Below are 14817 nucleotides of genomic sequence, written 5' to 3'. Positions count from 1 at the left end.
TACCTGGACTTAGACTGTTATAGTTTTGAGCCTGATGCCTTATACCATCCAATCTCAACATGTGAAAGGATAGTGTCTAATTTACTAATGGTGTCACAGTAGTGTAGCAGTCAGAGTGATGCTACTACAGCTCGGGGCATTCTGGGGTTTGGAGTTTAATTTTGTCTGTAATGAGTTTGTACGTTCTCCTCATAAGTGTGTGGGTTTCCTCTGGGTGCTCCAGTTAACCCCTCTCCGCACCACAGTCCAAAGACATACCTGTTAGTAGGTTAATTGGTCATTGTAACTTGTCCTGAGACTAGGTTAGGGCTAAAAAGCTGGGTTGCTGGATGATGCGGCTCATGGTGTCAGATGGGGCTGTTCTGCGCTGAATTTCAAGAAAAATAAATATATACACACCGAAGAAAATACTGCAGAGATTCTGAAAATATTGTACACAATAGAAGATATTTAAAGTGCATAGATCAGACAGTTTTAGTTTCACTTATTTCCTTAATCAGACAAAATTGTGGTTACAATTGAAAACTGAGAATGTTACAGTCTAACTTTTACCCTTTTTTTTGTCCTGGCATAGGTGCATCTATATTGAAAAGAATTAAAAGACCAAACATTTTTTGACTGATGTGGGGAAAAACTACAGCTCTTGATCAAAGACAGACCATGATTGCTTTGTACTTAGTATTTAATTATCCATCCTGTACACAGTCCTTTAAAGGGAACTATACTGTATTGACATCTGAAGCATCGCCGTGCCTGCCAATTCTGAAATACATTGGTTAGAGGAATGCTAAGAACACATAGACATATAGTACTCAGTTACATCATTAATCTTTGCTCCATTAATGTTGTTGTCTAACTTGTTAATGTATAAAAGAAAATTCTTCCTTTATTAATGCAGTGTTGGTTCTAACATAGAGATAGATTTCAAGGAATTTCTCACAATGAAAATGAGAGTTAAGCTTCCTTAATTAATTATTAACTCAGGGAGGGGTCTCTGCTGGCTCACCTATGACCTGAACCTCACCCAGGTGATGAAGATACAAAACCCCAGTACAAACAATGGGCTTGCATTTGTGTTACCACCAGTGAGATACAGTGATGGGTTGTGATGCAGGAAGTCATCTTGTAGAATGACAGAATGTTGAAATCAAAGCTCAGCAAGTTGTTCCTTGTCAAGCTCAGACTGAACAGGATGAAAAATGGAGACAGAGCCAAGGAAGTGGCATGTATAGCAGACATCTATGTTCCCTCCTTTTTTTTACAGCTGTGCGGACCAACCATTGCTCTGAGCAGGAAATTTTTACATAGCCTGAAAACTGCTCAGCACTTCAGGTGATTTTTTTTTGTAAAATGCATACTATGAATATTTAGAATGAAAATTTTAAAATCACATACTTTTGATTTTATTAATTAAAGAGTATAATAAAATACAGTACAACAAAAAAAATCTCATTTTGTAAACTTTTTGTCATTTGGCTTTATCATAAATTCATTTTCTGTAATTCAGATTAATTTCACGTCCAGATGAAAGATACCTCTTAATCCTCATTAGATTATCCAAATGTTACACTTCTAATTTGTTTGTGGATTGACATTTGATTGAATTCATAAAATTCAATCCATATTTGCAATCAGCACTAGAAGCTTGAAATGTTCCAATAATGTCAGTAAGAATTAACAGTTCTTCAAATTCTTCATTTCTAAGCATGTAGTTCAACATATGCCTTAATTGAATCTGTCTTTTCTTTTATAATTTTAATAAAATTACAACTATGCAAACAATTTTATATAAATGAATTTTTACCTTGTTCTAGCAATTTTTATTTTAAAAGTTCATATTAGGTTATGATTTTTTTGAAAGATGACTTGGAATTTTTCACATCAACCAAACACAAACCACAACGCACACCACAAGTAAATATTAGCAGATAGTCAAACCAACTGACAGGCACAATGACAAAAGTAAAATGTTTTGACTAGATGGCATCACCATTCAGTAGGCTGCTGCTTTATTAATAATGAGCTATCGACTTCCATTCTGTGTTTATTGTTACAATTTATAACACTGTTATAACTTGAAACATTGACAATATAAAAACATTAAAGCCCTTAAACATTTCCAAGTAAAGGTTGTGATACGTTTATTTAGAAAATGTATGGATTATGTTCATTAAGACAAAACTAATTATGTGGTATTTCACTATTATATTAACATAGATTTTGAAATATCATCATTATATAAAAGAACATTGCAGTTGTGTGACAACAAAGACTACTTGCGCAGGAGCAGTTCATTTAGTGCAGGCCACACACCCATGCTGCTTAGAGGGAACAGTGACAGACACTTTGCTTTATACTTCCAAAGTTTGTTTCCATGAAGAAACAAACATGCATAGAAGGAAGGGTCTGAAATAATGTTCTGGTTGGAAGATCCAAGCCTGTAGAGCAAAATGTAATGATATAGTTTGAAATGAATGATTACAGAAAAAAATCCACCTTGTCATTGTTCAAATATCCTGATGTCCACCATTCATTCCACCAAGGCCTTTCTATCCACACTCCTTTTATATTCAGTGATTCCCATCCCACCCATCCTTTAAAATCACCAAAGTCCAGATTTTAGTGCTTCCTGTAAACTCACCAGGGTCTCATTTTCCACAGTCCCATTAAACTTACCAGGAAGACTTCTTGCAGATAGAAAGAATATAACAATATCTGAAGAAAATGAATTGGATATTAATACAGAATCCTATAGTTCAGAAAATCTGTCATTCAGCATTACCAAGTGCTCAATTAATGAAGTTTTAGTGTAATCAATTTTTTGCACTAATTTCACTATATATAAACACAAGAGGTTCTGCAGATGCTGGAAATCCAGAGTAAAACTCAGCAAGGCAGGCAGCATCTATGAAAAGGAATAAACAGTGGACATTTCAGGCTGAAGTCCTGCATCTGCACCAGGGAAATGGACGAGTCCTTGAAGATTGGGTAATGGCCTCTCTTTAGTGAAGGAATCTATAGCTATAGGGCTTAAGGTCTTATTTTTTGAGTTTAGAATTTAGCAGTCAGCAAACCCTGAGGTCATGTTAGACCAAATGTATTATTTTCAAAAGAATTACTATGTAGTAGTAGTCCAATTTGACAAGTGCTGCAACACTCTACCTAGTACTATAAGGCGGAAAAACATCCTGGTTTCTAGCAGTTGCACAGGCAAACGCTAGTCAATATTATGAATGTATTAGTAATGTAGCAGAAATATGGGATACCCTGACTGCTCCTCAGGTTGAACATGACGAATATTTTATTCTTCAAGTCAGAGGCTGGGTGCAGATTAGACAGACCAAACTCCACTGACCGACCTTAACACTTTGATACAGGTGCAGACATTTCAGTGTTAAATCCTGTTATTATTCAAGGTAGTAAACTAGGAGAGATGATAGGGAGAATTAAAACTGTAGCCATATATTGAAACACAGTAGAGACAGACAGACATACTTTATTGATCCCGAGGGAAATTGGGTTTCATTACAGCCGCACCAACCAAGAATGGTGAAGAGCTATAGCAATATAAAACCATAAATAATTAAATAATAATAAGTTAATCATGCCAAGTGGAAATAAGTCCAGTACCAGCCTATTGGCTCAGGGTGTCTGACATTCCGAGGGAGGAGTTGTAAAGTTCGATGGTCACAGGCAGGAATGACTTGCTATGACGCTCAGTGTTACATCTCGGTGGAATGTCTCTGGCTGAATGCACTCCTGTGCCTAACCAATACATTATGAAGTGGATGGGAGTCATTGTCCAAGATGGCATGCAACTTGGACGGCATCCTCTTTTCAGACACCACCATCAGAGAGTCCAGTTCCACCCCCACAACATCACTGGCCTTACGAATGAGTTTGTTGATTCTGTTGGTGTCTGCTACCCTCAGCCTGCTGCCCCAGCACACAACAGCAAACATGATAGCACTGGCCACCACAGCCTTGTAGAACATCCTCAGCATCGTCCGGCAGATGTTAAAGGACCCCAGTCTCCTCAGGAAATAGAGACGGCTCTGACCCTTCTTGTAGACAGCCTCAGTGTTCTTTGACCAGTCCAGTTTATTGTCCATTCGTATCCCCAGGTATTTGTAATCCTCCACCATGTCCACACTTACTCCTTGGATGGAAACAGGGGTGCCTACCTTATAAAGTTCTTGTACAAATATATGGGATTAAATAAACAAAAGAAGTAGCTGTAAAGTTTTTACACTAGCTTGCCCCAGACTGTAGTAGACTAGCGCTTCTAATAGGAACATCGGATGCTTCTTGTTGGATTTGTCAGAAATAATGGCATATTTCTGACCATAGAGGAAAGCAATCCCAAAAAGGAAACTGTAGACAAGGTGCTTTGATAAAAGAACCTTCTTGATTTAACTTGTCAATGTTCAATGTAGCAAAGGCTGACTAGATGATGGTGATTGGTCATCGACTGCACGGTCCTGAATAAACACACACAACCAAAGTCAGCCCAGCAACAAATATTACAAAATATGCAGCAGGATTGACTCATAAATAGTATAAATCTTGCACAGATCTGGCCAATGGCTTGTGGTTACAGCCACTTTTAGAAAGTGACAGGCATTATTCAGCCTTAACAGCTGCGACTCACAGTGGGTCAGACTCACAAGAGTTTCTGGAATAGTCAACAGGTATTTTTTACAGGAGACATTCAGACTCTACAAGGAATGCCAGACATCTATGAGTAAGCTGATGATGTATACTTCACAGTCGACAGACACACTGGATAAGCACTTAACACATATCAGTACAGTACTGTCAAGGTTGAAAGTTTGATAGAGAGAGGCTATGAATGACCAATAAAAAATCTCAATTCCTTTGTACAGAAGTAGATTTCCCAGGCATGACAAATGTCAATCAAGGACCCCTAAGTTTAGACAAAAGTTGCTCAAGTAGGATATCCAAAGGCCTTAAAGCCCTGGGCCTATTGAATTATGTTAGAGCTTTCATACCTGACTATGCTCAATTATCAAAACTAGTATCTGTCAGATGTACACCAAGAAACAAAAAACATTTTGTTTTTACCTCAGATAATCGTGAGGCACTAGATAAATTGATGGATGCAGGTCAGCAAGCAATAGACCTCCAGACAAAAGACCTAACAAAATCTCTTGTTCTGCGAATTCAAGTTTCTCCACAAACTGCTGTGCCACCTGTTATAATGAGGGAGAAGAAACAAAAGCCCCTACACACTATGCCTCAAATAATTTCACCCCAACAGAACAGAAATGTACTGCCTCAGAATGATGTCTCCCTAAGGTATTCCATACATTTATTGCAGTCAGACCACTGCATGGGAACAAAGCAATTATTATACAGTGTATGGGGCTTTGAAAAATGTTAGCAAATTACCAATATTTAGAGCTACCATAATTAGATATGGGAAATGGCAAACACTTTTACAAGACGACACCTTGAAGTGGGAATATGTTCCTGAGCGCTACGACTTACAATCTTTACCTGTCATCGAAGATATATCTTCTCTATGACCGAATCTAGCATGACAGAGCAATTTCTGGAGAAACACGAGTTTGCAGAACAAGAGATTTTGTTAGGTCTGAGGTCCAGGGCTTCATTGCTAGCTGAATGCCATTCATTAACTTCTCTAGTTTCCTTCCGGCAAATCTGTTGAGGAAATAAGAGGAAGGATGGACAAAGGAGAGTCAGTGGAAGTTGTTTACTTGATTTTCAGAAGGCCTTGACAAGGTGCCACACATTAGGCTACTTAACAAGACATTACAGAAAATATACTAGCATGGACAGAAGATTGGCTGACCAGAAAGAGGCAAAAAGTGAGAATAAAGGGGGCCTTTTCTGATTGGCTGCTGGTGACTAGTGGTACAGTATTTCAGAGATTAGTGGTGGGACCATTTCTTTACACATTGTCAGTGATTTGTATGATGGAATTGATGACTTTGTGATCAGATTTGAAGATCAGTGGAGGTGCAGGGAGTATTGAGGAAGTAGGGAGTCTGCAGAAGGACTTAAGACTCCTTGGAGAAACGGCCAAAGAAGTGGCAGATGGAATATGGTGTCGGGAAATATATGGTCATGCACTTTGGTTGAAGGAATAAAAGCATAGACTATGTTCTAAGTGGGATGAAAATTCAAAACACAAAGTTGCAAAGGGATTTGGGAGTCCTTGTGCAGAATTCCCTAAAGGTTATCTTGTAGGTAAGGAAGGCAAATGAAATAGTAGCATTCATTTCGAGGTGACTAAAATATAGGAGCAAGGATGTCATACTGAGGCTTCATAAGGCATTGGTCGGACCACACTGGGGGCATTTTGACCAGTTTGGGGTTGGGTCCCTTATCGAAGGAAAGATATGCTGGCATTGGTGAGGATCCAGAGGATGTTCACGAGAATAATTCTGGGAATGAAAGAATTAATATAAGAGGAATGTTTCACGGTTCTGGACCTGTACTCAAAGGAGTTCAGAAGAATGAGGGGTGATCTCATTGACAGCTATCGAATATTGAAAGGCCTAGGTAGAATGGATGTGTTGGGAGTGTTTCCTATAGTGGGCGAGTCTAGGATCAGAGGGCCCAGTCTCAGAATAGAGGGATGTCCATTAAGAACAGAGGAATCCCTTTAGCCGGGGATGGTGAATCTGTGGCATTCATTGCCAAGTCATTTAAAGTGGAGATTGGTAAGTTGCTTACTAGTCAGGGTGTCAAAGGTTACAGGGAAAAGGCAGGAGAATGGGATTGAGAGGGGTTATAAATCAGCCTTCATGGAATGGCAGAGCAGATTCGATGGACCAAATGGCCAAATTCTGACCCTATATTTTACAGTCTTATGGACATCCTTCAGAGCACTATTCTCAAATACTGTACTGTGATAGATCAATAATTAAAATCCAGAAAGGTAGATCCACTCAAGTATAATTATGTATGTCTAAAACAAGTAAATACAACAGGACCAGTTTTGATAGGTACTGACTCTAATTATTTATTTATTGAGATACAGCATGGATGGGCCTGTAATTTAACCCTAGCCTAATCATGGGTCAATTTACAATGACCAAGTAACCTACCGATCAGTACGTCTTTGGACTGTGGAGGAAAACCAGAGCACCCAGAAGAAACTTATACTGTCACGAGGAGAACGTACAAACTCCTTACAGGCAGCAGTGGGAACTGTACCTGGATCGCTGGTACTGTTAAGCATTGTTCCTATCACTATGGTATGGTAGTAAGAGATCTTCTCATTTGGTCAACTACCGGATGGAGAACACACAGAGGTAAACTGCTTCCATTGTGTCCTGATGAAGAATCTCAGCCCAGAATGCCTGGCCTGCTGGGTTCCTCCAGCATGCAGTGTGTGTTGCTTTGGGCCACGTACACAGCTATGGTAAAACATCAACAACTTGTACAGTTGCAACATAATGTTCCCATTCCTACACTTGGTTCTTTGGCAGTCTGTGAAGACAAGTGTGCCGAACACCTTCTTTACCACTCTATTCACATGTACGGTCATCATACTGTATCTCTGAGCTATAACAATGGTCTTACCATTCACTGTGTAAATCCTGCTGTAGTTTAACTTGTCAAAAAACAACATTGTGCACTTGTCCAAGTTAAACTTCATCTGTCATTCTCTAACCTGCTTCTCTAGTTCACATTGATCCCACTATAATCTTAAATAACCTTCTTCACTGTCCACTACACCTCCAAGTTTGGTGTCAACTGCAAACTTGCTAATCATGTTAACAACATGCTCATCCAAACAGTTAATAAGATTACAAACATTAGGCATTGCTAAGGAAAATCTCAAGTACGATGGAGATATTTGTTTCTTTGTTCTAACCTTCCTCATGTCCGGCCCACAACTCATTTTCCAGGTGTTAATATTTTTCATCTGTATTTAGCATGGAGGCTGAGGAAGTGGACTTAGCATCAACTCCTGTGGCATATCACTGGTCACAGGTCTCTAACCTGAATAACTCTCCAACTACCACCCTGTCTCCTATCCAGCCAGTTTTGTACCCAGTTGATTAGCTCTTCCTGAATCCTATGTGAGCTCTCCATCCAGAATTGCCTAGCATGCAGGAACTTCTTAAAGACCTTGCTAAAGTCCATTTTGACAATATTTACCACCTATTCTTGTCCATCTTCTTTGTTACCTGAATTTTTAAAAATTGGTACAATTTACCTTACATATAGCCATGCATATTATTGGTAGACCTGCGTTCTCACAAGTTCTTCCAATAACATTCTCACCACTTTGATAAGTTCCTTCGCTTTTCTTGCAACCCTTTTTAAATAAAAGCAGAACACTAGTCACCTTCCAACCTTCCAGTATCTCATTCATAGCTAAAGGTGATGCAAAGATCTCTGCAATTTCTCCCCTAGCCTCCCAGGGTCCTAGGATGTAGTTGAAAAGGCCCCATGAATTTATCCACTTTAATATGTCTTAAGACCTTTTGTATCTCCTCTATCTTCATTTAGGTATGGTCCAATAAGTCACTAGTCATTCCCTTAATTCCTTAAGCTTCAATGACCTCTATGAGATATGATCCGTAAAATTGTCATTATACAGAAGCAACCTATCTGAACTGTTTTAGCAAAGGAAAAGTTAATGGGATTCAATGAATGTCAATGGTATAAAATAGTTAAAACCTGTTATATCCTCCAGTTCCGATGAAAGCTATTGACTGTAATTCCCTCTTCTTCAGCCTTTGACTTTTCCCACCCACCTGGCTTCACCTATCCCCCTCCACCATTATATTCTGGCATCTCCCCCCTTCTTGCTCAGTCCTGAAGACAGGTCTCAGCCTAAAGCGTTGACTGTTCACTCTTTTTTATAGATGCTGCCTGACCTGCTGAGTTCAAAATGCAAACCTGCATTTTATAGACAATAGGAGCAGGAGTAGGCCCTTCGAGCCAGCACTGCCATTCAATGTGATCATGGCTGATCATCCACAATCAGTACCCCGTTCCTGCCTTCTCCCCATATCCCTTGACTCCGCTATCTTTAAGAGCTCTATCTAACTCCTTCTTGAAAGCATCCAGAGAATTGGCCTCCACTGCCTTCTGAGGCAGAGCATTCCATAGATCCACAACTCTCTGGGTTAAAAAGTTTTTCCTCAACTCTGTTCTAAATGGCCTACCCCTTATTCTTAAACTGTGGCCTCTGGTTCTGGACTCCCCCAACATCGGGAACATGTTTCCTGTCTCTAGGATGCCCAATCCCTGAATAATCTTACATGTTTCAATCAAATCCCCCTCATCCTTTTAAATTCCAGTGTAAACAAGCCCAGTCGCTCCAATCTTTCAACATATGACAGTCCCGCCATCCCGGGAATTAACCTCGCGATGCACTCCCTCAATAGCAAGAATGTCCTTCCTCAAATTTGGAGACCAAAACTGAACACAATACTCCAGGTGTGGTCTCAACAGGGCCCTGTACAAATGCAGAAGGACCTCTTTGCTCCTGCACTCAACTCCCCTTGTTATGAAGGCCAACATGCCATTAGCTTTCTTCATTGCCTGCTGTGCGTATTGGTTTTGATTAGTTTCTGATTAATCTCTTTCGTGTACACATTACTTCTCTCTCTACGGATATTACCGATATGCCGAACATTTCCAACTTTATCAGTTGCTATCTCTCTCTTCCAGCACGCCCAACGTTTTATTTCTATGAACCCAGAATGCTGACAATTCCCCTAAGAAACTGCAAATACAGTAAAAGTTTAAAAAAAACATTCTGGTTTACTTCACAGAAAATTTGATACCCTAAACGATAGGCCAAAAGATGAAAGGAAAGATATGACTGCAACCGCATTTAAAGAACGTACATTCACCCCGCATCCACGTCCCCGGCCCGCGATAAGTCTGCGCATGCGCCCGCTTGACCTATCATCTCTGGTCACATGACCAGTGACCCCCGAACCTGTGCGCACGCGCAGTATGTTGGAGTATGTAGGCCGGAGGGTCGGTTACCATTTTGCAAATACACATCGGATTAAGGGTGTGTAGGGTTGAGATTGAATTAAAGCGGGCTGATACTTGTCCGTAGGCATGGATTTGGAGGATGAGTACTTTCCAGATGGAGAGGGTAAGAGCTGTGTGGGCTATATCATTGGGTGCTGGGCCACGGGAGATTGCGGAACCATAGTTTCAGCCCCCCTTCCCCCGTGCTTGTTTCTGAGTCTTCTGCTCCAAGATCCCCGCAGTCACAAGTTATACTGGCCTGATGGCTGACATCCCTTATCGGCAAAGGAGACACATTCGAGTGCAGGTGCTGGTATTACACTCAAACTTAGAGGAGTTCGGTCCTAAACGTTGACCGGGCCTTTGCCTCCGCAGCTGCCACTTAACCCGCTGAGTTCCCCGAGTAGTTTGTTTGAATTTTGTTTCAATCATTCGTAGTGTGCATTTTTAACATTACAACTCAGTCATAAGTGGTTAGTCAAGCCATATAAATGAATATCAGGACAAATGATTGGAAGCATGATTTGAGTACCTCGGTTTAAGATGAGTTTAAAAAGGAAGATATTCAGGGGATGCATTGTAAGTCACAATGTTCAGACTACTGAAAGGATGGAGATCTGTTGATTGAAAAGTGATAGAAGAATATGTAAATTCAGAATAGGGCAATAGTGAAACTACATTGGGGATGATGTGTATGTATAGTGTTGCATTCTTGTTTAAAGGTGGTATGTTAATGCATGAGAATCAGTTGTGTGTTGTGGTAGGTGAAGTTACCCATGTTGGTTCAGGAACCTGGTGGTTGAAAGGTAATAATTGTTCCTGAACCTGGGGGTGTGGGACCTAAGGTCTCCTGTGCCTCCTTCCTGATGGCAGCATTGAGAATAGAGTGTGACAGGGCCCTTGATGGATGCTGCTTTCTTGTGGCAGGGTTCCTTGTAGGTGGGAAGGGCCTTTCCTGTGATGGACTGGGCTCTATCCACTACTTTTATTTGTAGTTTTTTCCATTCCGGAACTCTGGTGTTTCCAGATGGGGCAACCAGTCAGGGTACTGTCCACTGTACAGCTCTAATAAAGGCCAAAAATCAGGCCTTTGGTGTTGCTGATGTTGAGTGAGAGGTTATTGTGGCACCATTCAACCAGATTTTCAGTCTCCCTCCTATGTGCCATTTGTCACCATCTTTGATTTGGCCTATGACAGCAAATGGTGCTATCAGCAAATTAAATATGGCATTGGAGCTGTAGTTAGCCTCACAGTCGTGAATATAAATCGAGTAGAATGGGGAACAAGTACGCAGCCTTGTGATGCGCGTATGCTGATGGCGATTGTAGAGGAGATGTTAGTGCCAATCCGTACTCACTGGGGTTTGCAAGTGAGAAAATCAAGCCTCCAGTTGCACAAGGAGGCATTGAGGCCGAGATCTTGGAGCTTAGTTATTAGTGTTGAGGGGATAATAGTATTGAGTTAAGGTGAAATGCCACAACTTGAGGTCAAGAGTTATGATAAAATTAACTGTCAGGAGATTTGTTCAACAGTTTTATTGCAGTAGGATAGGGCTGATCTTGATCCTGGTAGTACATACTTTCTGCTGAATGTCGGGGGGGGGTTTGTGGGAGAAGAAAAGAATGACCAGGATGGTTGAATATGTTGGCTGCTTTCCTGAGGTATTGAGAAATATAGACAGTCCATGAAGAAGAGTTCGGTTTCCACGAGGTGTTGAGTTGTGTCCCTGACCCTTTGTAGTTTCTTGGGGGGGGTCTTCTGTAGTTTCAAGTTCAGTCTATTGTCATTCAACCATACACGTATTAACAGCTAAATGAAACATTGTTCCTTTGGGGCCAGGGTGCAAAACATAATTACATTACAGCACAGTATAGTCACAAAATATTAGCTCAAGACCCTGATTGGTATGGCCTAAAGCAGGGGTGTCAAACTCATTTTAGGTCACGGGCCGGATTGGGCAAAATGCAGCTTCATGCGGGCAGGATCAGTCGGGCGCGTGCGAGCGCAGCTTTCATTGCCTCTGTTTTTTCAGCCTGTTCTCATGTGTCTCAGTCTCTGCTATAACTACAAATTCAGTTTCTTATGAAGAAGACTGCTGAGCAAGCATTATTTTTATGATTGGTATTAACTTTCAATCATAGGCTTCATATCGCCGGGCCATTAATAATTAAAATAATAGATCTATCTAAAATGATCTCGCGGGCCGGATATAATTGTACGCCGGGCCGGATATGGCCCGCAGGCCTTGAGTTTGACACCTATGGCCTAAAGATTGATGGCACACCACTGGGTCAGCTACAGATGAAAGTAATTAAGTTTGTTTTCCAGGGAATGAACATTGGAGAGTAAAATTGACAGGAGATTTCTTGAGGTCTTCTATAGTTTCTTGCAGTCTCAGGCAGAGCAATTCCTTTACCAAGCTGATAACCAACCAATGCCCACTTCAATGCAAAAGCAATTGTAAAACTACCTGTATGGTACTGTTCAAAGATGAGTACAGGATTTTTGTTTTATCCTGACCACCTGATTACTGTTTGCTAGATCTTTCCTTTATCCAGATTGGCTACTGTTTTTTTTTATCTTCCTTTAGAAAAGTATGTAATTGGCACTCGGGTGTTTTAGGATGTGCTAAATTCTTGAAAGTTTTTATGCAAGTACTTTAACTTCTGCTTAAAAAATGCCTTGTGAGTCTAAATATTAGTTGGGTTTGAATTGAAGTGCCCTCTCCTGTGAGGAGCCTTGCTTTCTAGCTTCTTTAGTTGATAATCAGACTGTTTTATAAGCTTGGATACACTAGTAAACTCAGCCACAGTTTGAGTTTTCCATCAATTAATGACTTTTTTACTTAGGTCTTGAATCAAAAACTGTATTTGTTACTAAAAAAAATCTGACAAGTTCTTCTCTGAATCCTTACTGATATTGTGGAGGTAACTGGATAATCCTGTAAAGTTGGCCACCCAGCCTCTTTAAGTGATGGAATTTTCTTAAACAGATGAAAATTGTTCTTTGTGGGCTCAAAGATTCTAGTATAGATTAAAATCATTAAAAAGACACACAGGTTGCTTTATTTATGCAAAGCAAAGAATCTGAAAACAGGAGTTATGCTGGAAATGTAGATAAGACTGGTAGGGTGATGACACACAGTTCTATTCGCCATGTAAGAAATATGTAGTTCTCTTGGCAAGGCTAGGTTTACAAGTACCCGGGTTGGAAAATTCTGCTAGTTGGAAAAGACTGGTTAAGCCAAAGTTGATAGCGTTGTGAAAGTGGTGGGTGAGGAGAGGCTGAATTGCATATAGAAGATCTTGAGATGTCTAGATAAAAGGACCTTCAATCAGTGTAGATAAGAGGACCTTTTCCTTGATAGAAGAGCCTAAACTAAAGAACATACATTTAAATTATGAAAGAGTAAGAAGAAAGATGTGGAAAAAAACTTTTGACCTTGATGACAGTCCAGCTGTAGATGTGGTCAGCTACCTGGGTTTGATTCTGACCTCCAGTGCTGTCTCCCCATGATGTAGGTGCCCAGGTTTCCTCTACATTCTGAAGTTGTATTGGTCGTTAGTTGAATTGTAAACAGTAAATTATCCCTAGTGACATAAGGCATAGGAGACCATTTGGCCCATTGAGTGATTCACTATCTTATGGCTGATATATTTTCACTCTCAATTCCATTCTCTTGCCTTCTTGAAACCTTTGACACCCTTGCTAATCAAGAACTTATTGACCTCTGTTTTAAATATACCCAATGACTTAACTCCACAGCTGTCTATGCCAATGAATTCCATAAATTCACTACCCTCTGACTAAAGAAATTCCTCCTCATCTCTATTCAAAGGGATGCCCTTTTATTCTGAAACTGACAGACATACTTTATTGATCCCAAGGGAAACTGGGTTTTGTTACAGTCGCACCAACCAAGAATAGTGCAGAAATATAGCAATATAAAACCATAAATAATTAAATAATAATAAGTAAATTATTCCAAATGGAAATAAGACCAGCTTATTGGCTCAGGGTGTCTGACTCTGGGGGAGGAGTTGTAAAGTTTGAATGCCACAGGCAGGAATGACTTCCTATGATGCTCAGTGTTACACCTCGGTGGAATGAGTCTCTGGCTGAACGTACTCCTGTGCCTAACCAGTACATTATGGAATGGATGGGAGACAAACTCTGCTCTATGGTGCTAGACCTCCCCACTACGTGAAACATCCTCTCCCCATCCATTGTATCCAGGCCCTTCAATAGTCAGTAGGTTTCAGTGAGAACCCCCTCATCCTTCAGAGTACTTTAGTACAGAACTAGAGCCATCAAACATTCTTCATGCATTAACCCTTACAACCCTAGGATCATTCTTGTAGACCTCCTCTGGGCCCTGTCTAGTGCCAGCATATCCTTTCTTAGACATGGAGCCTTAAACTTCTCATAGTACTCCAAATGTGATCTGGCTAGTGTCATATAAGGATAGGCTTTATAGAATTATATCAGTGCTTTTATATCTTCATCCTCTTTAAATGAATGCTAACATTTATTTCCCTTCCATACTATTGATTCAGTCTGTAAGTTAACCTTTAGAAAATCTTGCACAAGAACTGCTGATTTCCTCCTGCATTTTCTGTTTGTTGCACGGATTTCCAGCATCTGCAGATACTCTCGTTTGTGTTAGGATTCCGAAGTTCCATTTCGCCTCTGATTTCTGAATGCTTTCCCCATTTAGAAAATTGTCTATTGCTTTTACTCCTTTGACCAAAGTGTATGGTTCCCTATGTTGTATTCCATCTGCCACTTTGCCAATTCTGTTAATCTGTCCAGGTCCTTCT

At 40.3% G+C, this 14817-nt stretch overlaps 1 protein-coding gene and 1 long non-coding RNA gene across 5 annotated transcripts in view; one reads left to right on the top strand and one right to left on the bottom strand.

Annotated features, from left to right (window-relative positions):
• Positions 1-3480: 3480 nt before the first annotated feature.
• LOC132380462 (uncharacterized) lies at positions 3481-9902 on the bottom strand. Of its 2 annotated transcripts, none has more exons than XR_009507779.1 (2): positions 9861-9902; positions 3481-4481 (listed from the first exon to the last, which is right to left on the bottom strand). It is a non-coding gene; the product is annotated as an uncharacterized LOC132380462 (long non-coding RNA). The 2 variants fall into 2 exon arrangements; XR_009507778.1 differs by lacking the exon at positions 9861-9902 and adding an exon at positions 5086-6918.
• Positions 9903-9946: 44 nt separating this feature from the next.
• Positions 9947-14817, top strand: part of LOC132380441 (protein IWS1 homolog) — a 64000-nt gene continuing 59129 nt past the window's right edge. The window contains exon 1 of one of the 3 annotated variants that reach the window (XM_059949240.1): positions 9947-10120. In XM_059949240.1, coding sequence (XP_059805223.1) covers positions 10084-10120 — 37 coding nt within the window. In that variant the 5' untranslated portion in view covers positions 9947-10083. The remainder of the gene's footprint in view (positions 10121-14817) is intronic. The other 2 variants (XM_059949246.1, XM_059949254.1) reach the window with 2 other exon arrangements.

The sequence above is a fragment of the Hypanus sabinus genome, chromosome 2 (assembly GCF_030144855.1).
Source record: "Hypanus sabinus isolate sHypSab1 chromosome 2, sHypSab1.hap1, whole genome shotgun sequence".
NCBI lineage: Eukaryota > Metazoa > Chordata > Chondrichthyes > Myliobatiformes > Dasyatidae > Hypanus > Hypanus sabinus.
This window is presented reverse-complemented; position numbering and strand designations above follow the sequence as displayed.